The sequence below is a fragment of the Pseudophryne corroboree genome, chromosome 3 (genome assembly GCF_028390025.1).
Source record: "Pseudophryne corroboree isolate aPseCor3 chromosome 3, aPseCor3.hap2, whole genome shotgun sequence".
Lineage (NCBI taxonomy): Eukaryota > Metazoa > Chordata > Amphibia > Anura > Myobatrachidae > Pseudophryne > Pseudophryne corroboree.
Genome location: NC_086446.1, coordinates 125,202,225 through 125,227,880, shown reverse-complemented (window position 1 = coordinate 125,227,880; position 25,656 = coordinate 125,202,225). Strand labels below are relative to the sequence as shown.

General features: G+C 51.6%; 1 protein-coding gene across 1 annotated transcript in view; it reads left to right on the top strand.

Annotated features, from left to right (window-relative positions):
- Positions 1–25,656, top strand: part of LOC135057536 (glycine N-acyltransferase-like) — a 160,412-nt gene that overhangs the window by 39,973 nt on the left and 94,783 nt on the right. Inside the window, exon 2 of the mRNA XM_063963384.1 lies at positions 22,337–22,415. Coding sequence (XP_063819454.1) covers positions 22,338–22,415 — 78 coding nt within the window. The 5' untranslated portion in view covers position 22,337. The remainder of the gene's footprint in view (positions 1–22,336; positions 22,416–25,656) is intronic.

Sequence of the window (25,656 nt, the reverse complement as noted above, 5' to 3'; positions counted from 1 at the left end):
GGCATTAGTCTACTGGGTTCTAGAGTCAACGCTATGTCGATTTCTGCTTGACGTGTCCTGTAGCTATGCAATGGACAGGTGATGCCGACTTAAGAGGCATATGGAAGGCTGAGGATTGTGTGGAGAAGGGATCTCGGACTTGATCTCCACAGCTATGGCTGGTAATTCTGATCTTTTGCTTTATATTCCTGCACAGCCTAGGAAAGCACGACATTATTAAATGCAGCCTTTCGATCACAAAGAAACAAGAAAGTCCGAGGTACGTCCTTTCTTGGCAGAGGCAGGGGCAGAGGAAAGAAGCTGCACAACACAGCTAGTTCCCAGGAACAGAAGTCCTACCCGGCCTCTACAAGATCCACTGCATGTCGCTGGGGCTCCACAGGCGGAGCTAGGCCCGGTGGGGGCACGTCTTCGTAATTTCAGCCACAAGTGGGTTCACTCCCTGTTGGATCCCTGGGCAATATCGTGTCTCAGGGATACAAGCTGGACTTTGAGGAGATGCCCCCTCACCGACGGCCCTGCCGGCTTCCCCCCACGAGAGGGAAATAGTGTTAACTGCAATTCACAAATTGTATCTTCAACAGGTGGTGGTCAAGGTTCCCCTCCTTTAACAAGGAGGGGGTTATTATTCGACCATGTTGTAGTCCCGAAACTGGACGGTTCGGTCAGATCCATATTGAATTTAAAGTCCCTGAACATATACCTGAAAGGGTTCAAGTTCAAAATGGAATCGCTAAGAGCGGTCATAGCAAGCCTGAAAGGGGGAGATTTTATGGTGTCTCTGGACATAAAGGATGCATACCTTCATGTCCCCGTTTATCCACCTCATCAGGCGTACCTCAGATTTGCGGTACAGGATTGTCATTACCAATTTCAGACGTTGCCGTTTAGTCTCTCCACGGCCCTGAGAATCTTCACCAAGGTAATGGCGGAAATGATGGTGCTCCTGCGGAAGCAAGGTGTCACAATTATCCCGTACTGTGACGATCTCCTCATAAAAGCGAGATCAAGAGAGCAGTTGCTGAAAAGCGTATCACTTTCTCTGGAAGTGTAACGACAACACGGCTGGATTCTAAATATTCCAAAGTCGCAGTTGGTTCCTATGGCTCATCTGCCTTTCCTAGGCATGATTCTAGACAAAAGGGTTTATCTCCCGATAGAGAGAGCTCAGGAGCTCATGACACTGGTCAGGAACCTATTAAAACCAAAACAGGTGTCAGTGCATCACTGCACTCGAGTCCTGGGAAGGATGGTGGCATCATACGAGGCCATTCCCTTCGGCAGGTTCCATGCGAGGACCTTTCAATGGGACTTACTGGACAAGTGGTCCGGATCACATCTTCAGATGCATCGGTTAATCACCCTATCCCCCAGGGCCAGGGCGTCTCTCCTGTGGTGGCTGCAGAGTGCTTATCTTCTCGAGGGCCGCAGATTCGGCATTCAGGACTGGATCCTGGTGACCACGGATGCAAGCCTCCGACGGTGGGGAGCAGTCACACAGGGAAAAAAGTTCCAAGCTCTGTGGCTAAGTCAGGAGACTTGCCTTCACATCAACATCCTGGAACTAAGGGCCGTATACAACGCCCTACGTCAAGCGGAGACCCTGCTTCGCGACCAACTGGTTCTGATTCAGTCAGAAGCCACCAGAATTCTTCGCTGGGCGGAGAATCACGTAAGCGCACTGTCAGCAGTGTTCATCCCGGGTGTGGACAACTGGGAAGCAGATTTCCTCAGCAGGCACGACCTCCACCCGGGAGAGTGGGGACTTCATCAAGAAGTCTTCACGCAGATTGCCAGTCGGTGGGAACTGCCACAGGTGGATATGGTGGCATCCCGCCTCAACAAAAAGCTACAGACGGAATTGCGCCGGGTCATGAGACCCTCAGGCGATAGCTGTGGACGCACTGGTGACACCGTGGGTGTTCCAGCCGGTCTATTTATTTCCTCCTCTTCCTCTCATACCCAAGGTGCTGAGGATAATAAGAAAAAGATGAGTGAGAACAATCCTCATTGTTCCAGATTGGCCACGAAGGACCTGGTATCCAGATCTGCAAGAAATGCTCACAGAGGACCCGTGGCCTCTTCCTCTAAGACAGGACCTGTTGCAACAGGGGTCCTGTCTGTTCCAAGACTTACCGCGGCTGCGTTTGACGGCATGGCGGTTGAACGCCGGATCCTAGCAGAAAAGGGCATTCAGGACGAGGTCATTCCTACGCTGATAAAGGCTAGGAAGGACGTGACAGCTAAACATTATCACCGTATATGGCGAAAATATGTCTCTTGGTGTGAGGCCAGGAATGCTCCTACAGAGGAATTCCAGCTGGACCGTTTCCTTCACTTCCTACAGTCAGGAGTGAATTTGGGCCTAAAATTGGGTTCCATTAAGGTCCAGTTTTCATCCCTATCCATTTTCTTTCGAAAAGAGTTGGCTTCTCTACCAGAAGTTCAGACGTTTGTAAGGGAGTGCTGCATATTCAGCCTCCTTTTGTGCCTCCAGTGGCACCTTGGGATCTTAACATGGTGTTAAGTTTCCTGAAATCACACTGGTTTGAACCACTTAAAATGGTGGAGTTAAAATATCTCACGTGGAAAGTGGTCATGCTATTAGCCTTGGCTTCGGCTAGGCGTGTGTCAGAATTAGCGGCTTAGTCACATAAAAGCCCCTATCTGGTTTTCCATATGGATAGAGCAGAATTGCGGACCCGTCCACAATTTCTGTCAAAAGTGGTCTCATCTTTTCATATGAACCAACCTATTGTGGTGCCTGTGGCTACTCGTGACTTGGAGGATTCCGAGTTACTGGATGTGGTCAGGGCTTTGAAGGTTTATGTAGCCAGAACGGCTAGAGTCAGGAAAACGGAGTCACTGTTTCTCCTGTATGCATCCAACAAGCTGGGTGCTCCTGCTTCAAAGCAAACTATTGCTCGCTGGATCTGTAACACGATTCAGCAGGCTCATTCTGCAGCTGGATTGCCGCTGCCAAAATCAGTTAAAGCCCATTCCACTAGGAAGGTGGGCTCTTCTTGGGCGGCTGCCCGAGGGGTCTCGGCATTACAACTATGCCGAGCTGCTACTTGGTCAGGTTCAAACACTTTTGCAAAGTTCTACAAGTTTGATACCCTGGCTGAGGAGGACCTATTGTTTGCTCAATAGGTGCTGCAGAGTCATCCGCACTCTCCCGCCCGTTTGAGAGCTTTGGTATAATCCCCATGGTCCTTACGAAGTCCCCAGCATCCACTAGGACGTTACAGAAAATAAGATTTTACTTACCGGTAAATCTATTTCTCGTAGTCCGTAGTGGATGCTGGGCGCCCGTCCCAAGTGCGGACTTTTTCTGCAATACTTGTATATAGTTATTGCTGCAATAAGGGCTATGTTATTGTTGCATCAGGGTTGAACTGATGCTCTGTTGTTGTTCATACTGTTGACTGGGTAAGTTTATCACAAGTTATACGGTGTGATTGGTGTGGCTGGTATGAGTCTTGCCCTGGATTTCCAAAATCCTTTCCGTGTACTGTCAGCTCTTCCAGGCACAGTTTCTCTAACTGAGGTCTGGAGGAGGGACATAGAGGGAGGAGCCAGAGCACACCAGAATCTAAATTCTTTCTTAAAGTGCCCATGTCTCCTGCGGAGCCCGTCTATTCCCCATGGTCCTTACGGAGTCCCCAGCATCCACTACGGACTACGAGAAATAAATTTACCGGTAAGTAAAATCTTATTTTTAGCAGTCTTCATTCCGGAGGTAAACAACGGAGAAATAGATTTCCTCTGCTGACGCGATATCCAGCCGGGAAAAATTCAGTCATCATCGAGAAGCTTTCCCAGACGTGACAAGTCTTTGAGGAGTGTCGCAGTTGGACATGTGGGCGTCTCGCCTCAACGAGAGGCCTCAAGGAGATTGTTCCAGGTCCAGGGACTCTCAAGATATAGCAGTGGACATCCTCGTGTCTCCGTGGGTGTTTTTAGTCAGTCTAAGTGACCTCTCAGCTTTCACTTTTCTGACGGTGGTAAGCGTAAGATAATAGAAGGTTCCGGGGATCCTCTTGAATCCGGTCTAGCCAGCGAGGGTTGGCAATCCAGTTTCATGGTTTCCTCATAGAAGATTACTGCCCTCTTCCTCTACGTGAGGTAATGTTACAACAAGATCAAGGTGTGTATCAGGACTTCCCGCGACTGCGTCTGATGCGGGGGCGGTTGAATGCCATATCCTAAGCAAACGGGTGTTCCCAGTGAAGTTGTTTCCTCAATTCTTCAGGCTAGGAAAGAACTAAAGGCAAAGCGTTACCACCGTAGTTGGAGTAATTGTGTGTCTCGGTGTGTATCCAGGAAGGCTCCTATGGAGGACTCTCAGCTAGGGCATGCTTATCCATACTTTACAAGCCGGTGTGGAGGCAAACCTAATAATTTTCTTTACAAAATTTCTCTCTTGGAAAGTGGTCATGCTATTGGCTTTGACGCCCGCAAGGCAGGTGTCGGAAGTGGTGGTTTTGTCTCACAAGAGCCTTGTTTGATCTTTCAGGTGCATGGAGAGGAATTGAGTACTCGGTTGGTAGTTTTACCAAGAGTGGCTTCTAGGTTTCACAGAAATCGGCCTATTTTGATGCCGGTGGTTACTTAGGCATTAGCTGATTCAAATTCCCTCGATCTAGCCAGGGATTTGGGTATGTAGGTCGTAAATTTGGTTCAGTTTGGAGAAACAGAGGCTCTGTTTGTCTGGTATGTTCCCAGCATGGTTTGGGAGACTGCGTTATGCAGTCTGTTACACGCTGAATCTGTGATGCGGTTTGGCATGTTCGTTCTACGGTTGAATTGCCGTCACAGAAGTCGGTGGAGGTCCATTTTTTTGGGAAGATGGGTTTTTCTTGGGCGGATGCCCAAGGAGTCTCGGCGGTTCAACTTTGCCGGGCGGATTCTTGGTCGGGATCAAGCGCTTTTGCTCTGCTCTACAAGTTTGATACTCTGATTTTTGGCGACCTTATGTTTGCTCATTCGGTGCTGCAGAGTCGTCCGCACTCTCCCGCCCGTTTTGGAGCTTTGGTATAAACCCCATGGTCCTTACGGAGTCCGCAGCATCCTCTAGGACGTATGAGAAAATAGGATTTTAGTACCTACCGGTAAATCCTTTTCTCTTAGTCCGTAGAGGATGCTGGGCGCCCGTCCCAGTGGGTACTGTGTCTGCAGTTATTACTTTTGGGTACACCCTGGTGGTGTGTCTTCTCTGCCTGGCGGTTGCTACCGTTGTTCATGACATGGCATGCCGGGTCTTATTTTTGCTTATGTGGACACACGGTTTGTGTTACATATTCTTTCAGTATGTGGCTGTGTTTTGTTCATACCGTTGGCTGGTATTCTACTGAATGCCACGTTCTACGGTGTGTTTAAGGTGTGAGCTGGTATGACACTCACCGTGTTATAACAATAAATTCTTTCCTCGAAATGTCCATCTCTCCTGGGCACAGTTTTCTAACTGAGGTCTGGAGGAGGGGCATAGAGGGAGGAGCCAGTTCACACCCAGTTCAAGTCTTTATAGTGTGCCCAAGCTCCTGCGGATCCGTCTATACCCCATGGTCCTTACGGAGTCCCCAGCATCCTCGACGGACTAAGAGAAAAGGATTTACCGGTAGGTACTAAAATCCTATTTTCTATCCTATGCTGATTTAAATTAGCCCCCACCTGTATAACTATAACCAAGGCTTACACAAAGAAAATTCTGGTGATTATTATACAATAGGGCATTCTAGTACAATTCTAGTGACCTGTATACAATACAGGGAGCATTCAAGTGATTCATATAGAATATAGAGAGGGGTGGTTTAAGAAATGAGAGGGCCCATGTTCAGCTTCCATGTGAACCCCTACTCCCTGACGACGCACACGGAGTACAGCCACAGTAGATTCTGACTTTGTGCCAAAGTCTACTGTCCATGAGTAGGTCTCCGGGAGTGTGGCGCAGGAACCATGGGGGTCATTCCGAGTTGATCGTAGCTGTGCTAAGTTTAGCACAGCTTCGATCGTTAACTCAGAAATGCGGGGGGACGCCCAGCACAGGGCTAGTCTGCCCCGGATGTCAGTGCCGGTTCCCCCGCACAAATACAAAAGCATCGCACAGAGGCGATGCCTTTGTATTTGAGGAGTAACTCCCGGCCAGCGCAGCTCATGCGGCTGGCTGGGAGTTGCTGGTCACTCCCGCTGGCCGCAGCGGCTGCGTCGGATGTCACGCAGTTGCCGCGGCCCGCCCCCCCAACGGTCCGGCCACGCCTGCGTTGGCCGGACCGCTCCCCCTAAACGGCAGCTTAACGCCGCCGTTCAGCCCCCTCCCGCCTAGCGACTGCCTCTGTCTCAGAGGCGATCGCTAGGTAACGAAAACTGCCATGCGCTGGCGCACTGCGGCACCGGCGCATGCGCAGTTCCGACCCGATCGCTGCGCTGTGACAAACTGCAGCGAGCGATCGGGTCGGAATGACCCCTCATGTATCTTGGGGATTTCTCTAATGTGCATTCACAAATCACTGGGAAAATGGCCTCTGCAGCCAGAGCCGGTGCTAGGCTATTCGGCGCCCTCCTGCAAACTTTAAATTTGTGCCCTCCCACACTTTACTAAAGGTCAGCTCGCAGCTAAGGTGCAATGCCCACAGCAGCAGCGCCGCCTACACACACAATGCCACAGCAGCACCGCCGGCGCCTACACACGCAATGCCCACAGCAGCAGCGCCGCCTACACACACACTGCCCACAGCAGCAGCACCACCTACACACACAATGCCCACAGCAGCAGCACCGCCTACGCACACAATGTCCACAGCAGCAGCGCTGCCTACACCCACAATACCCACAGCAGCAGCACCGCCTACGCACAAAATGCCCACAGCAGCAGCGCCGGCTACACACACAAGGCCCACAGCAGCAGCTCCGCCTACACACACAATGCCCACAGCAGCAGCGCCGCCTACACACACAATGCCCACAGCAGCAGTGCCGCCTACACACACAATGCCCACAGCAGCAGCACCGCCTACACACACAATGCACACAGGAGTAGCACCGCCTACACACACAATGCCCACAGCAGCAGCGCCGCCTACACACACAATGCCCACAGCAGTGCCTACACACACAATGTCCACAGCAGCAGCGCTGCCTACACACACAATGCCCACAGCAGTTGAGCTGCCTACACACAGTGCCCACAGCAGCAGCGCCGCCTACACACACAATGTCCACAGCAGCAGCGCCGGCTACACCCACAATACCAACAGCAGCAGCACCGCCTACACACACAATGCCCACAGCAGCAGGGCCGGCTACACCCACAATACCCACAGCAGCAGCACCGCCTACGCACACAATGTCCACAGCAGCAGCGCCGGCTACACACACAATACCCACAGCAGCAGCACCACCTACGCACACAATGCCCACAGCAGCAGCAGCACCACCTACACACACAAGGCCCACAGCAGCAGCGCCTCCTACACACACAATGCCCACAGCAGCAGCACCGCCTACGCACACAATGTCCACAGCAGCAGCGCCGCCTACACACACAATGCCCACAGCAGCAGCGCCTCCTACACACACAATGCCCACAGCAGCAGCACCGCCTACACACACAAGGTCCACAGCAGCAGCTCCGCCTACACACACAATGCCCACAGCAGCAGCGCCTCCTACACACACAATGCCCACAGCAGCAGCGCCGCCTACACACACACTGCCCACAGCAACAGCACCACCTACACACACAATGCCCACAGCAGCATCACCGCCTACGCACACAATGTCCACAGCAGCAGCGCCGCCTACACCCACAATACCCACAGCAGCAGCACCGCCTACGCACACAATACCCACAGCAGCAGCGCCGGCTACACACACAAGGTCCACAGCAGCAGCTCCGCCTACACACACAATGCCCACAGCAGCAGCGCCGCCTACACACACAATGCCCACAGCAGCAGCGCCGCCTACACACACAATGCCCACAGCAGCAGCGCCGCCTACACACACACTGCCCACAGCAGCAGCACCACCTACACACACAAGGTCCACAGCAGCAGCGCCGGCTAAACACACAATGCCCACAGCAGCAGCGACTTAGCAGCAGCGCCGACTACACACACAATGCCCACAGCAGCAGCACCGCCTACACAGGCAATGCCCAGAGCAGCAGCACCGCCAACACACACAATACGCACAGCAGCTGAGCCGCCTACACACAGTGCCCACAGCAGCAGCGCCGCCTACACCCACAATACCCACAGCAGCAGCATCAGCTACACACACAATGCCCACAGCAGCTGAGCCGCCTACACACAGTGCCCACAGAAGCAGCGCCGCCTACACCCACAATACCCACAGCAGCAGCATCGGCTACACACACAATGCCCACAGCAGCAGCGCCGCCTACACACACAATGTCCACAGCAGCAGCACCGCCTACACACATAATGCCCACAGCAGCAGCACCGCCTACGCACACAATACCCAAAGCAGCTGAGCCGCCTACACACAGTGCCCACAGCAGCAGCGCCGCCTACACCCACAATACCCACAGCAGCTGCATCAGCTACACACACAATGACCACAGCAGCAGCGCCGGCTACACACACAATACCCACAGCAGCTGAGCCGCCTACACACATAATGCCCTCAGGAGCAGCGCCGCCTACACACACAATGACCACAGCAGCAGCATCGGCTACACACACAATGCCCACAGCAGCTGAGCCGCCTACACACAGTGCCCACAGAAGGAGCGCCGCCTACACCCACAATACCCACAGCAGCAGCATTGGCTACACACACAATGCCCACAGCAGCAGCGCCGGCTACACACACAATGCCCACAGCAGCAGCACCGCCTACACACACAAGGTCCACAGCAGCAGCGCCGTCTACACACACAATGCCCACAGCAGCAGCACCGCCTACACACACAATACCCACAGCAGCAGCATTGGCTACACACACAATACCCACAGCAGCTGAGCCGCCTACACACAGTGCCCACAGCAGCAGCGCCACCTACACCCACAATACCCACAGCAGCAGCATCGGCTACACACATAATGCCCACAGCAGCAGCACCGACTATACACAAAATGCCCACAGTACTGGTGCCACACACACACATACATCAGTGCAAGCCTACACACACACACACCGCTCCGCCCACTTACTCTCCCACCAGGTAACAGCAGATCATCATTCTGTTACATGCAGCCCTGGCCTGGTCCCGTCCGTGTAGCTCCGCCCCCTCAGGTCCATGTAGCTCCGCCCCTATAAGTCCATGTAGCTCCGTCCCCTGATACTGCCTGGCTCTGCCCACTTTTCAGCCCGTTATTGTTCTCATTGCGAGGGCGAGGATGCAGAGCAGGGAGAGCGCCTCTCCATCCTGGCGCCTACCTGCTCTGCATCCCTTTGCTGAGCGGGTTGTGCCGAAACTGTCTGCAGCACTTTCTAGTAGATTGCTGTTGAGAACCGGCTGATGAATTGTATGGGTGCAGGAAGTGCACTGTGAGTTCCCTCAACTTAGGGCCACTGCACATCATGTACCCATTACAGATATGCCAATGAATACAGTATATAGAATACATAGACTAGATGGGTTGTGTATGTATGACTGGCGGTCAGTAGGCCGGCGGTCACCATACCGATGCCAGGATCCTGGCTTCAAGATGGCCGGTGGGGGGGGGGGGGGGGGCGAGTGTAACGACAACTACAACACGACTAGATACAGTGCAGAGAAGCATTTAAATAGCTGATATACAGTGATAGTTATGGTATGCCGGCCGCCGGGATCCCAGCAGTCAGCATACCGACACAGGGATCCCGGCTGCCAGAATGTCAGCAGTGGGCGAGCACAACGAAGCCTCTTGCGGGCTCACTGTGCTCTCCATGCTGCAGGCTCGGTGGCTCGCTGCGCTCACCACTATTCCTGCTCTATGGGTGTCATGGAGACTCGCGAGTGGGAATAGTCCCTGTAAGTTGGTATTCCGGCTGTTGGCATTTCAAGCGGTCGGGATTCCGGCGTCGGTATCCTGACTGCCGGGAATACAGTAGAGAGAGCATTTTTATAAACAGTATACAATAGACAGAACATTTTAATGACCTCTGTACAATACAGAGAACATTATCATGATCACTATTCAAAACACAATACTAGTAGCTATTATTTCTCTGACGTCCTAGTGGATGCTGGGAACTCCGAAAGGGCCATGGGGAACAGCGGCTCCGCAGGAGACTGGGCACAAAAAGTAAAAGCTTTAGACTAGCTGGTGTGCACTGGCTCCTCCCCCTATGACCCTCCTCCAAGCCTCAGTTAGATTTTTGTGCCCGAACGAGAAGGGTGCGAGCTAGGTGGCTCTCCTGAGCTGCTTAGAAGTAAAAGTTTAAATAGGTTTTTTATTTTCAGTGAGTCCTGCTGGCAACAGGCTCACTGCATCGTGGGACTAAGGGGAGAAGAAGCGAACTCACCTGACTGCAGAGTGGATTGGGCTTCTTGGCTACTGGACATTAGCTCCAGAGGGACGATCACAGGTTCAGCCTGGATGGGTCCCGGAGCCGCGCCGCCGGCCCCCTTACAGAGCCAGAAGAGCGAAGAGGTCCGGAGAAAGCGGCGGCAGAAGACGTTCCTGTCTTCAAATAAGGTAGCGCACAGCACTGCAGCTGTGCGCCATTGCTCTCAGCACACTTCACACTCCGGTCACTGAGGGTGCAGGGCGCTGGGGGGGAGCGCCCTGAGACGCAATAAAAACGATATAAAAACCTTATATGGCTAAAAAAAAATGCATCACATATAGCTCCTGGGCTATATGGATGCATTTATCCCCTGCCAGTTTCCTGAAAAAAGCGGGAGAAAAGGCCGCCGTGAAGGGGGCGGAGCCTTTCTCCTCAGCACACAAGCGCCATTTTCTTTCACAGCTCCGCTGGAAGGACGGCTCCCTGACTCTCCCCTGCAGTCCTGCACTACAGAAACAGGGTAAAACAGAGAGGGGGGCACTATTGGCAGCTAATATATAAATACAGCAGCTATAACAGGGAGTAACACTTATATAAGGTTATCCCTGTATATATATATAGCGCTCTGGTGTGTGCTGGCAAACTCTCCCTCTGTCTCCCCAAAGGGCTAGTGGGGTCCTGTCCTCTATCAGAGCATTCCCTGTGTGTGTGCTGGGTGTCGGTACGATTGTGTCGACATGTATGAGGAGGAAAATGATGTGGAAGCAGAGCAATTGCCTGTGTTAGTGATGTCACCCCCTAGGGAGTCGACACCTGACTGGATGGTAGTAATTAAAGAATTACGTGACAATGTCAGCACTTTGCAAAAAACTGTTGACGACATGAGACAGCCGACAAATCAATTAGTGCCTGTTCAGGCGTCTCAGACACCGTCAGGGGCGCTAAAACGCCCGTTACCTCAGATGGTCAACACAGACCCTGACACGGATACTGAATCCAGTGTCGACGGTGACGAGACAAACGTAATGTCCAGTAGGGCCACACGTTACATGATCACGGCAATGAAGGAGGCATTGAACATTTCTGACACTACAAGTACCACAAAAAAGGGTATTATGTGGGGTGTGAAAAAACTACCAGTGGTTTTTCCTGAGTCAGATGAATTAAATGAGGTGTGTGATAAAGCGTGGGTTTCCCCCGATAAAAAACTGCTGATTTCTAATAAATTATTGGCACTATACCCTTTCCCGCCAGAGGTTAGGGCACGTTGGGAAACACCCCCTAGGGTAGATAAGGCGCTCACACGCTTATCAAAACAAGTGGCGTTACCGTCTCCTGATACGGCCGCTCTCAAGGAACCAGCTGATAGAAGGCTGGAAAATATCTTAAAAGGTATATACCGGTGTTATACTGCGACCAGCGATCGCCTCAGCCTGGATGTGCAGCGCTGGAGTGGCTTGGTCGGATTCCCTGACTGAAAATATTGATACCCTGGATAGGGACAGTATATTATTAACTATAGAGCATTTAAAGGATGCATTACTATATATGCGAGATGCACAGAGGGATATTTGCACCCTGGCATCTAGAGTAAGTGCGATGTCCATTTCTGCCAGAAGAACGTTATGGACGCGACAGTGGTCAGGTGATGCGGATTCCAAACGACATATGGAAGTATTGCCGTATAAAGGGGAGGAGTTATTTGGGGTCGGTCTATCGGACCTGGTGGCCACAGCAACGGCTGGAAAATCCACCTTTTTACCCCAGGTCACCTCTCAGCAGAAAAAGACACCATCTTTTCAAACCCAGTCCTTTCGTCCCTATAAGGGCAAGAGGGAAAAAGGCCGCTCGTTCCTGCCCCGGGGCAGAGGAAAGGGAAAAAGACTGCACCATGCAGCCTCTTCCCAGGAGCAGAAGCCCTCCCCCGCTTCTGCCAAGTCCTCAGCATGACGCTGGGGCTCTGCAAGCAGACTCGGGCACGGTGGGGGGCCGTCTCAAGAATTTCAGCGCGCAGTGGGCTCACTCGCAAGTGGACCCCTGGATACTGCAGGTAGTATCACAGGGGTACAAATTGGAATTCGAGACGTCTCCCCCTCGCCGGTTCCTGAAGTCTGCTCTAACAACGTCTCCCTCCGACAGGGAGGCAGTATTGGAAGCTATTCACAAGCTGTATTCCCAGCAGGTGATAATCAAGGTACCCCTCCTACAACAGGGAAAGGGGTATTATTCCACGCTGTTTGTGGTACCGAAGCCGGACGGCTCGGTGAGACCAATTTTAAATCTAAAATCTTTGAACACTTACTTGAAAAGGTTCAAATTCAAGATGGAGTCACTCAGAGCAGTGATAGCGAACCTGGAAGAAGGGGACTATATGGTATCTCTAGACATCAAGGATGCTTATCTCCATGTCCCAATCTACCCTTCTCACCAAGGGTACCTCAGGTTTGTGATACAAAACTGTCATTATCAGTTTCAGACGCTGCCGTTTGGATTGTCCACGGCACCACGGGTCTTTACCAAGGTAATGGCCGAAATGATGATTCTTCTTCGAAGAAAAGGCGTATTAATTATCCCTTACTTGGACGATCTCCTGATAAGGGCAAGGTCCAGGGAACAGTTAGAGGTCGGAGTAGCACTATCTCAGGTAGTGCTACGTCAGCACGGGTGGATTCTAAATATCCCAAAATCACAGCTGATTCCAACAACACGTCTACTGTTCCTAGGGATGATTCTGGACACAGTCCAGAAAAAGGTGTTTCTCCCGGAGGAGAAGGCCAGGGAGTTATCCGAGCTAGTCAGGAACCTCCTAAAACCAGGACAAGTGTCAGTGCATCAGTGCACGAGAGTCCTGGGAAAAATGGTGGCTTCTTACGAAGCGATTCCATTCGGAAGATTCCATGCAAGAACTTTTCAGTGGGATCTGCTGGACAAATGGTCCGGATCGCATCTTCAGATGCATCAGCGGATAACCCTATCTCCAAGGACAAGGGTATCTCTCCTGTGGTGGTTACAGAAGGCTCATCTTCTAGAGGGCCGCAGATTCGGCATTCAGGATTGGATGCTGGTAACCACGGATGCCAGCCTGAGAGGCTGGGGAGCAGTCACACAGGGAAGAAATTTCCAGGGCTTGTGGTCAAGCATGGAAACGTCTCTTCACATAAATATCCTAGAGCTAAGGGCCATTTACAATGCCCTAAGTCAAGCAAGGCCTCTGCTTCAGGGTCAACCGGTATTGATCCAGTCGGACAACATCACGGCTGTCGCCCACGTAAACAGACAGGGCGGCACAAGAAGCAGGAGGGCAATGGCAGAAGCTGCAAGGATTCTCCGCTGGGCGGAAAATCATGTGATAGCACTGTCAGCAGTGTTCATTCCGGGAGTGGACAACTGGGAAGCAGACTTCCTCAGCAGACACGACCTCCACCCGGGGGAGTGGGGACTTCATCCAGAAGTCTTCCAAGTGATTGTAAATCGTTGGGAAAAACCAAAGGTGGACATGATGGCGTCCCGTCTCAACAAGAAACTGGACAGATATTGCGCCAGGTCAAGGGACCCTCAGGCAATAGCGGTGGACGCTCTGGTAACTCCGTGGGTGTTCCAGTCGGTATATGTGTTCCCTCCTCTTCCTCTCATACCAAAAGTACTGAGAATCATAAGAAGGAGGGAAGTAAGAACGATACTTGTGGCTCCGGATTGGCCAAGAAGAACTTGGTACCCGGAGCTGCAAGAGATGCTCACGGAGGACCCGTGGCCTCTACCTCTAAGGAAGGACCTGCTCCAGCAGGGACCTTGTCTGTTCCAAGACTTACCGCGGCTGCGTTTGACGGCATGATGGTTGAACGCCGGATCCTGAAGGAAAAAGGCATTCCAGATGAAGTCATCCCTACCCTGATCAAGGCCAGGAAGGATGTAACTGCAAAACATTATCATCGCATTTGGCGAAAATATGTTGCGTGGTGTGAGGCCAAGAAGGCCCCTACGGAGGAATTTCAACTGGGTCGTTTCCTACATTTCCTGCAAGCAGGATTGTCTATGGGCCTAAAATTAGGATCCATTAAGGTTCAAATTTCGGCCCTGTCGATCTTCTTCCAGAAAGAACTGGCTTCAGTGCCTGAAGTTCAGACGTTTGTCAAAGGGGTACTGCATATACAGCCTCCTTTTGTGCCTCCAGTGGCACCTTGGGATCTCAATGTAGTTTTAGGGTTCCTAAAATCACATTGGTTTGAACCACTTGCCACAGTGGATTTGAAATATCTCACATGGAAAGTGGTAATGCTGTTGGCCCTGGCTTCAGCCAGGCGCGTATCAGAATTGGCGGCTTTATCCTATAAAAGCCCTTACCTGATATTTCATTCGGATAGGGCGGAATTGAGGACTCGTCCTCAATTTCTCCCTAAGGTGGTTTCAGCGTTTCACATGAATCAACCTATTGTGGTACCTGTGGCTACTAGGGACTTGGAGGACTCCAAGTTGCTGGACGTAGTCAGGGCCCTGAAAATATATGTTTCCAGGACGGCTGGAGTCTGAAAATCTGACTCGCTGTTTATACTGTATGCACCCAACAAGCTGGGTGCTCCTGCTTCTAAGCAGACGATTGCTCGTTGGATTTGTAGTACAATTCAACTTGCACATTCTGTGGCAGGCCTGCCACAGCCAAAATCTGTAAAAGCCCATTCCACAAGGAAGGTGGGCTCATCTTGGGCTGCTGCCCGAGGGGTCTCGGCTTTACAACTTTGCCGAGCAGCTACTTGGTCAGAGGCAAACACGTTTGCTAAATTCTACAAATTTGATACCCTGGCTGAGGAGGACCTGGAGTTCTCTCATTCGGTGCTGCAGAGTCATCCGCACTCTCCCGCCCGTTTGGGAGCTTTGGTATAATCCCCATGGTCCTTACGGAGTTCCCAGCATCCACTAGGACGTCAGAGAAGATAAGAATTTACTTACCGATAATTCTATTTCTCATGGTCCGTAGTGGATGCTGGGCGCCCATCCCAAGTGCGGATTGTCTGCAATACTTGTATATAGTTATTGTTACAAACAAATCGGGTTGTTTATTGTTGGAAGCCATCTTTTCAGAGGCTCCTACGGTTATCATACTGTTAACTGGGTTCATATCACGAGTTGTACGGTGTGATTGGTGTGGCTGGTATGAGTCTTACCCGGGATTCAAGATCCTTCCTTATTATGTACGCTCGTCCGGGCACAGTATCTTAACTGAGGCTTGGAGGAGGGTCATAGGGGGAGGAGCCAGTGCACACCAGCTAGTCTAAAGCTTTTACTTTTTGTGCCCAGTCTCCTGCGGAGCCGCTATTCCCCATGGTCCTTACGGAGTTCCCAGCATCCACTACGGACTATGAGAAATAGAATTATCGGTAAGTAAATTCTTATTTTTTTTGCCATCCTTGCTGAGATCTGGTGACCCCCAAGTCTCTGGTGGTTCTATAATGCAGGTTCCAAACAGCATTGTTGGTTTTGTATGCAGCACCCTAAATTTCTCTGGTGTTAGAGTGCAAGTCTAGGTAACTTCTGATGACTTTTTAATACAGGACACCCCAAATCTCATGTGACTTTACCAACCGAAGTGGGCGATTTGTGTGGTTTGATCATACCTCCCAACTTTGTGCTGAGCCAGGGAGGGACTACATCGCACGCCGGAGGCGCTCACCCTAAATCAGGGGGCGTGGTCTATTGGAAAGGGGCGTGGCCTTGTGGTAAGTGCCGCGGTTGCAAGCCACGTTCTCATCATTATCGGGGCATGGACAGCGCTAAGAGCTTCTGGTCATGCCTCCTGTCCCTCTCTGCCTGGATTAGACGACGTGCGCATGCGTGCAGCATCTATTCACCGCTTCTCTGTTCAGAGCAGCGAGTGATATGGTGGATCTCCCAACTCCCCCCCACCGTGGGACACTGCGTCCCGCGGGTAGGCTAGCAGGAAAGACTGTGAAAAACGGGACTGTCCCGCCAAAATCGGGACAGTTGGGAGTTATGGTTTGATGATGCAATTTGTGCTGAATCACAACATTGTGCACCCCACCTCCTTACATTCCTTAGCAGAGTGCGGGGCTATGATGAGGAATTTGTGGCACCACGTCCACATGACCCCATACCTGACATCCCACTCCCCCGGAAGACATCCAGGTTGTCAGTAAGCATGACTGTACACCACACTTATGATTGCCTTATAAGCAGATTCCCCTCCACCCCGCACATGTCACAGACACTACAGTAGATCTCATATGATAATGAAGTACTTCTCCTGCAGTCTGATACTGGCCCTTGGTGTACAGGAGAAGAAACTGTGCTAGGAAGCCGCTGTCATACCCATTAGACTGCTCACAGCAGTTCCAGCCATTTACCAGTCAGTGCTTTTGCAGATCTTAAAGACTCTGATATTTGTGTGTGCAGGTGGAACAAATGGAATGATTGCATTGTCTCCAACAAAGTGTTGTAAGTGCAAAGGATTACACATACTCAGTGGGGCAGATGTATTAAGCCTGGAGAAGTGATAAAGCAGTGATAAGTGCAAGGTGATAACGCACAAGCCAATCAGCTCCAATCAGGGACGTATCTACCCATTGGCCAGGATGGTAATCAGCAGGTGCACCAGCCAAGCAGGGGGCGCCGCCCGACGGTGCCACCCTCGGCCAATGGGTTTAATCCCTTAAGCCGTAGTGTCTGGCAATACCTGCTGTGCCGAGCTGCCTGTGCATTGCCTGGAATGGAGGGTGGAGGATCGCTCAGCAGGCAGGAGCTGGTCCCAATGTCTGGCACCGCAATGCAGTACAGGGAAGAAACTGAAAACAAACTACAACTCCCAGCAACCCTTGCTGTCAGGAGCTCCCAGCGGCAAGGGCTTCTGGGTGATGTAGTTTATTTTCCGTTTCTTCACGTAGATTGGTGCGATGCCGGACACTGGTGCCAGCTCCTGCCTGCAGAGCAATCCTCCGCCCTCCATCTCAGGCAGCTCGGCACAGCAGGTATTGCCAGACACTATGGCTGTCTGCTGGGATGTTGTGCAGTGGGGTCTAGGCTATGTGCTCTGTGACTATGTGCTGTGTGGGGAGGCTATGTATGTGCTGGGAGTGGGGGAGACTACTACTACCATGTGCTAAGGGTGGATGTGGCCGGAGAGACCCCCCAGCCCACGTGGACAATGGCGGCCGCGGCACTGAAGGGGTTAACCCTCCGTGCCCGGCACCATATTCAGGGACACTGGGCGCTTGGCGCCAATTTTAAAATGTTGTGGGCGCTAGGCGCCGTGGGTTTAAAATGTTTTTATATTGCATTTTTTAAAAATGTGCCGAGGTCCCGGAACTCTCCGGCGACCACGGCAGTGAGGGAGACCCCCCCGGCGTGCTGACCTGTGTGTGCATGCCGGGGGAGAAGGGAGAGGCGCTGTGTGTGTGCTGAGGTCCGGGAGCTCCGCTCCCGGCACCTCAGCGTTAGGGACAGAAGAGACGCTGCAGCCGGGAGATCAGCTCCCGCTGCAGCGCGCTCTGTGGGTGCCTCTGCTGGGGGCCGGGAGCTCTGCTCCCGGCGCCTCAGCACGCTGGAGGTAACCAGCCGTCCCGGGCTGCTGGGCGGCAGGGGGGGGGGGGGTGCGCCGCAGCCCAAATCACCGCCGGGCGCTGCGGCAAGGCCACATAGTTCAGCGCCGCACACAGGGGACCGGGCTAGCTGGCTCCCTGCGCGGCGAGGGCACCAGAGTGCGCCGCTCATGGGAGACCGAGCTAGCCAGCTCCATAGCGGCGTGGGATGATCAGGCTGGTGAGTGCTGGGGTCCTGGAGCTACGCTCCCGGCACCTCAGTGCTGCAAAGGGCACAGAGCCACGCGGCTGGGACAAGCATCCTGAGCATCCGGGCTTCCGATCAGGGGGATGCGCCGCACCGTGCGGCGAGGCCACCAAATTAGTCCCGCACTGGAGGGACAGGGAGAGCCAGCTCCCTGGATCCCAGTGGCAGGCATTACAGGCAGGCTGGAGGATGGGGGAAGCCAGCCCCATACCTCCAGCACTGAGAGAGAGAGCCCTAGCAGCCAGGCTGCAGGGCTAGGGGAGCCCAGCGCAGTATTTAAACCAAAACATTGTTTTTAAATGTAAATATAAAAATATATTGTGTTATGAGGCACTGCAGTGCCTGAGTATGTGGAGCCTGTGTAGGGCACAGGACGTGTTTAAATGTAATGTATTTAAGATAAAATTGCACTTACTTGGTTGTGTGTCCCAGGAGGGGGGAATCCATGGCTGTGCAGGCTGATGGATTCTCCCATGTCACAACTGAGGGTTTAGGCTGACAGGAGGAAGCCTCAGTTGTAGGGGCTGAAATGAAATTAAACCTGGGAGGTTTAATCAGACCCCTGGACATGTAAGTGTAGAAGGATTACCCGAAGGTGTGACCATGACAACCAGGTCAACCAGGACAACCAATAAAAGCTTTATTAACAAACTCTGTGTAGGAACAACAGTTTTCACAGTTGGTAATGAGCAGTGACAAATAATACAGTTCCTGGATCACTATAACCATGGGAGGTATCACAGAGCACTGGTAGGTTGAGGAACAGATGTTAAAGTCCTTTGATGGAATAACCTTACCAGGCCTGGCTGTAGTAGTGAAGGTAGCCGAGGAACACGCCAGTAGGTGTATTAGATGAAGCTGGTAACTTGAATAGACTGTTGTAGATACTGGATGGAACCAGCCAGGTGGTAGAGACACGGAGTGGACGCTGAATGGAATCAGCCAGGTGATGAAGACACGGAGTGGATGCTGGATGGAACCAGCCTGGTGATGAAGACACGGAGTGGATGCTGGATGGAACCAGCCAGGTGATGTAGACATGGAGTGGATACTGTAAGATGCTAGGGAGCGTGGAAAAAGAAGAGTTGAAAAGAGGTTAACGGTGGTTTGTGGATCCTGCTGGTAAGTAGGGATCCGCTGGAACAACACCGGCACTTTAAGGAAGCTGGATACTGCTGGAAGCTGACCGCTGGAAGCAGATGGGTTAATAGCTGGAAACTGGAATAGCCACGGAAGACTGCAGAGTCAGGCTGCACCGCAGGATGGAAGGCAGGTGCGGGTCTCTTAGTGGATGCTGGAGACAGGAGCTGGAACCTGGAGAAACAACCACAGGAGAGAGAGACTGGAACTAGGTTTGACAACCAAAGCACTGACCATTTCTTGGTTCAGACACAGGATACTTATACCTGCTGCAGGGCAGGCATTGGCTGACCAATCATGCAGATTCTACAGCGCAGCAGATTGGTGGAGATTGAACATGTGACTGGAACCAACATGGCTGCGCCCATGTTAGTACTTGGAGGGAAGGTTGGTTTGGAAAACCATGTGGAAACACAGCAGCAATGGCGGCGGCGGCCGCGGAGGACAGGAGACGCCAGACTGACAACTGCACACTGAGACACATGGATGACAGCGGAGGCCGCGGCAGGCATGAGACACCACTCTGACAACCTGCATACTGGAACACAGGAACGGTGGCGGGGGCCGCGGAAGACGGGAGACGCCATACAGGATTCAAACATGGCGCCGCTATGACAGCGTCTCAGAGTGACAGGAGGGATATGCAGAGTGTAGACACAGATGAGATCCGGCCCTGGGATGCTGAGCAAGCTTCAGGAGACATCTAAAAGGCAAGTAATGGCGTCCAGATACCTGGATCGTGACATCCCAGACCTTTTCCCCCAAAACGGAATGCTTTCCCTTCCAGCCTCAAACTTGAAAGTGGCTTTGGGAGAGAGAGGAGAAGCTCAGCTTTGAAACAAGCTGAGTGGTTTTCTGGAGCTCCATAGGGATCAACCGTAATGGCCAGGAAACCCTGACCAGGGATCTAGGCTGCCCAGCTCTGGAGCCCGAATCCAGGCTGCAGATGGTGAGCTAGGTCCCGGGCAGGTTTCTGGAAGTCAGTTTAGGCGGGAAAATTTCCCCCAACCTAGACTGAACGGCACCGGGGCGTATCCTGATCCTCCAGGATGGGACGGTCAAAGGAGAGTGACCACTCCCCACTGTCCATAGAGGACAATGGTAGCTGTGCATGTGACCAAGTCATGGACAGCCCATGGGTAAACATTGATTGGTTGTAAAACACAGGGCGGACTTACCCCCTGTGGTACTGTGTATTGGAGTTGGATAAAAGGAGGGCAGTTGCCCCATGAAAAGTGTATTATACCATTTTCTTTCTGCTGTAAGATCTTGAGGTATTGCTGAGTTCTTTTCAGAACTATTTGTTGGCATTAAAACATCATCTGCCTCAAGGAGATTGCGTCATCTTGTGACCTACAGGGCTATGCGAAACCTAGCCCCGTTCTCCGGCTGTCCAGGGTGAACCAGCGTCTCCAAGTTCCGCCTTCCACCAGCTACCGGTAGAGGCCTAGTCAGGTGACTAGTGGGGATTCGTCAACACCACACAGGTGTGGTAAGGCGGCGTGTCGGCACATACAGAGCAGAACCGTGGTTCAAAACGCCACGGCAGGTTAGGAGTTTGGTGGTGGCAGCATAAACCCGCCCACAGCGCAGTGGGTGGAGTCAGTAACAGGCGGTTACTGACGGTAAGCAAAATCTCCTATGTGGCCAGGTCCCGTGTGACCTGAATATCCATTCTGTGTACTGGGGACGGCACGCAAAAGCGGTGAGGGCTTTTCGTACGGGACCGTCCGGTCACAGCGGACTACAGCTATGTGCTGGGAAGGGGATGGGGACTATGGCTATGTGCAGGGAGTGGAACTCTGGCTATCTCTTCTGGCAGGGAACTATTGTTATGTGATGGGAGGGGGGTGGGGACTACTGTATGACTGTTTTGGGAGAGGTGGAGACTACGGCTATGTGTTGGAGGGACTACGGCTATTGCTTGGGGCTATGGCTATTTACTGGGAGGGGGCTATGGCTATGTGCTGGGAGAGGTATGGGGACTATGATTATATGACTCTGGGGGCTTATCTGGAAATGTGGGGGCATATGTGTATCTAGCACCGTGGGGGTATATCTAGCACCGTGGGGGCATATCTAGCACTATGAGGGCATATCTAGCACCATAGGGGCATGTGTATCTGGCACTGTGGGGGCATATCGGGCACAGTGGGGGCATGTGTGTATCTGGCACTGTGGGGGAATGTGTGTATACGGCACTGTGGGGTATATGTGTATCTGGCATTGTGGGGGCATACAGTATGTGTATCTGGGGGGCACTATTGGGGTCATATGTGTATCACACCCACATTTTCATTGGTCACGCCCCATGTGGCATGTGGCCAAACCCTTTGGCGCACGCACACAGTACCACTAAGGATTATTTTCTACTTGCACCACTGGGTAGTGCGCTGCACTGCACTTTTTTGCACTACTATTTGATTATACTACCTGGTCTTGGGTGGCATTGCCTTCTCAGCCAGGACAGGCACTGCTGATGTCTTCTCAGTGTTATAGGAATTACTGTGTGGGCATAATGTGTAAAGGAAACTTCTACTGTGTGGGCATGATGTGTATAATTACTGTGTAGCGTAATATGAATTGGGGGATCTATTGTATGGTCATGCCCCTTTCTCACAAGATCATGTTCCTTTTTTGCACATGCACCTTCCTTATTTCAAATATGGGGGGTGCCAGTCCCTTACTTTGCCAGGGGCACCCGGACCCCTAGATACACCCCAGGCTCCAATATGCACATTTACAGTTAGAAGCTGATTGGCTTGTGCGTTATCACCTTGCACTTATCACTGCTTTATCACTTCTTTATCACTTCTCAAGACTTAAAACACCTTCCCCACTATTTGCTACCATTACCTATCCTTGCCTTTATCTCAAAAGCACATTTCGTTGTTCATTCGTTGTAATTCTTTAAATGTAACGTGCTGTATTTGGTTTATAGAATGCTTTACCTGACCTGTTCCTCAAAGCTGGCCACTCTGAGAAGACTCCTAGTCAGCAGCTTTCCAGAGTCACTGAAGGTAACATAAAGCTACAGGTTCCTACAGCTGAATTACATGTATAGTAAAACTGGGTACACACTGGGCCTAATTTAGAGTTGATTGCAGCAGCAAATTTGTTAACAGCTGGGCAAAACTATGGGCGTAATTCAGACCTGGTCGCACGCAGGCTTTTTTTTGCACTGCTGCGACCAGGTAATTGCTGCCTACAGGGGAGGGGGTAATCGCTGTGCAGGGGTATAATCGGCTGTGCAGTGAGCTGCACAAACAAAAGTTTGTGCAGTTTCTGCACAGCCCGGGACTTAGCCACTGCGACGGTCCGGGATGGTGCTGACGTTAGGAATCCTGCTCCCATACGGCAGTGCACACCTGCGTTTTTCCGGACAATCCCTGGAAACGGTGAGTTGCTGCCCACGAACGCCTTCTGCATACCCTCCAACATGACCCGCCCCACTAGGTACAAAATGCTCTGTTTCTGGACTTCCCTCTTAATTTATTATTGCCATCACCTGTGAAGAAACAGCTTTCTTATCATTGAACTAGTTCAACACAGGTGATGGAAATCATAAATTAAGAGGGAAGTCCAGGAACAGAGCATTTTGTACCTAGTGGGGCGGGTCATGTTGGAGGGTCTGCTTCTGCCCATACTTGCCTACCTGACCCTCTCCATGAGGGAGAAAATGCTCTGTTCCTGGACTTTCCTGGTAATGTATGATTGCCATCACCTGTGGTGAAACACCTTTCTTATCAATTAACTAGCTCACCACAGGTGATGGCAATCATACATTACCAGGAAAGTCCAGGAACAGAGTATTTTCTCCCTCATGGAGAGGGTCAGGTAGGCAAGTATTCTTCTGCCTGTCAATCTTCTTGTGATCGCCGGTGCGATCGCTTTCTTCGTTAGTTCTGTCGCTGCCCGGCGATCCCTGTCCCCGGCGGCCGACGCGCCTGCGCATTGCGGTTCATACGCATGCGCTGTTCAGACCTGATCGCACGGCTGCGAGAAAAGGCAGCGTGCGATGGGGTCTAAATGACCCCCCATGTGCACTGCAGGGGGGGCAGATGTAACATGTGCAGAGAGAGTTAGATTTGGGTGGGGTGTGTTCAAACTGAAATCTAAATTGCAGTGTAAAAAGAAAGCAGCCAATACTTTCTCTGCACAGAAACAATATAACCAACCCAAATCTAACTCTCTCTGCACATGTTATATCTGCCCCCCCCCCTTTCCATGTAGTGCACATGGTTTAGCCCAACTGCTAACAAATTTGCTGCTGCGGTCAACTCGCTAAATTGGAGGGTGTTGTGAACTAATGGTCCTCATATCGAGTTGTTCGCTCGCTAGCTGCTTTTAGCAGCATTGCACATGCTAGGACGCCGCCCTCTGGGAGTGTATCTTAGCATAGCAGAATTGCGAACGAAAGATTAGCAGAACTGCTACTAAATAATTCTTTGCAGTTTCTGAGTAGCTTCAGACCTACTCACAGATTGCGATCAGCTCAGTCCGTTTAGTTCCTGGTTTGACGTCACAACCATGCCCTGCGTTCGGCCAGTCACTCCCCCGTTTCTCCAGACACTCCCGCGTATTTCCCTGACACGCCTGCGTTTTTTAGCACACTCCCGGAAAACGCTCAGTTACCACCCAGAAACGCCCCTTTCCTGTCAATCATTCACCGATCAGCAGAGCGACTGAAAAGCGCCGCAGGATCCACAGCAAAACTGCTACGTTTTTAGCGCATTGCATTTAGCAGCAAATCGCAACATAGTGAAAATCGGCAACGAGCGAACAACTCAGAATGACCCCCAAAGTACGACTGATCTTAATCTCTATCATCCGATTGTATGTACAGCGCATCCAATGGGATGATGCCACGGATGATTCGGTTTTGTTACATGGATGGATGTAACAATATATTACTTTGTCGATGATGCATTATGTAGTGATATACCGTTACATCATATTGCCACGGCGCTGGGTCACACAGTCGTTCAGATGTGCATCATCCACCTTATTTATGAAATTTGGCTCTTATGAGAAGGTGTGAAGAATTAGGAACATCTGATGACTTTGTAGCCCTGCTCTCATTTGAATTTGTCATGGAACTATCAGGAGGGTTAGAATACAAGAATACCAAGGGGGGTATCAAATTAGCCCCGATAAGCGGGCACGAGACCCAGTTTATCGGGGATTTCACATACGTCCTAGAGGATGCTGGGGACACCATTAGAACCATGGGGTATAGACGGGATCCGCAGGAGACATGGGCACTTTAAGACTTTGAAAGGGGTGTGAACTGGCTCCTCCCGCTATGCCCCTCCTCCAGACTTCAGTTTTAGAATTGTGCCCAGTGAGACTGGACGCACTAAAGGGAGCTCTAATGAGTTTCTCTGTAAAGACTTTTTGTTAGGTTTTTTATTTTCAGGGAGGCTGCTGGCAACAGTCTCCCTGCTTCGTGGGACTTAGGGGAGAGAAGTATGACCCACTTCCAGTGAGTTCAAGGGCTCTGCTTCTGGCTACAGGACACCATTAGCTCCTGAGGGTTTGATCGCTGAGTACGCTCAGATGCTCGCTCTCACAGCCTGCCGTCACCCCCTTTCAGAGCCAGAATTTAGAAGACAGGTGAGTAACCGAAGAAAAGAAGACTTCTCTTCAGTGACGGCATTTGCAGAGGTACCGCGCAGCGGGCAGACGCTGCGCGCCAAGCTCCCACTCCCACAGCACTGTAGGGTGCAGGGGGGGGGGGGTGCCCTGGGCAGCTGAAAACAATCCTCATAAGCACACTGGCAAGAGGGGACATTAGTGCCTTGGCACTGTCCCAACCCCCGCCAGTATAAATATTGAAAAAATCAGGACAGAAGCGCGCCATGATGGGGGCGGAGCTTCTTCCTCACAGCTCATGGCGCCATTTCCTCTCCACAAGCTGCAGAGACGCTGGTCCTCCACACACACTGGCAAGTACATGGGGTGCAAAACGGAGGGGGGAGGCATATAAGTGGTGCAATATATATACATATATATATGTGATAAAAGCGCTATAGGTCTGAGGCATTGTCTTGAAAATTTCAGACCCGTTTTTTCAGCGCAGGGTTGTGGGCTGACAAATTCCCTCTGTGTCTCTCTGACAGACTTTACTGTGGAAAAACATGTTTTTTGTGGAACCGCACTAGTTAAACAATATTACTAACGTACCAAAATAAATGTTAACAATGACATACCAATATACATGCAGTTATTAAGTAGATCTAGAACTGCTAATGATTGGCG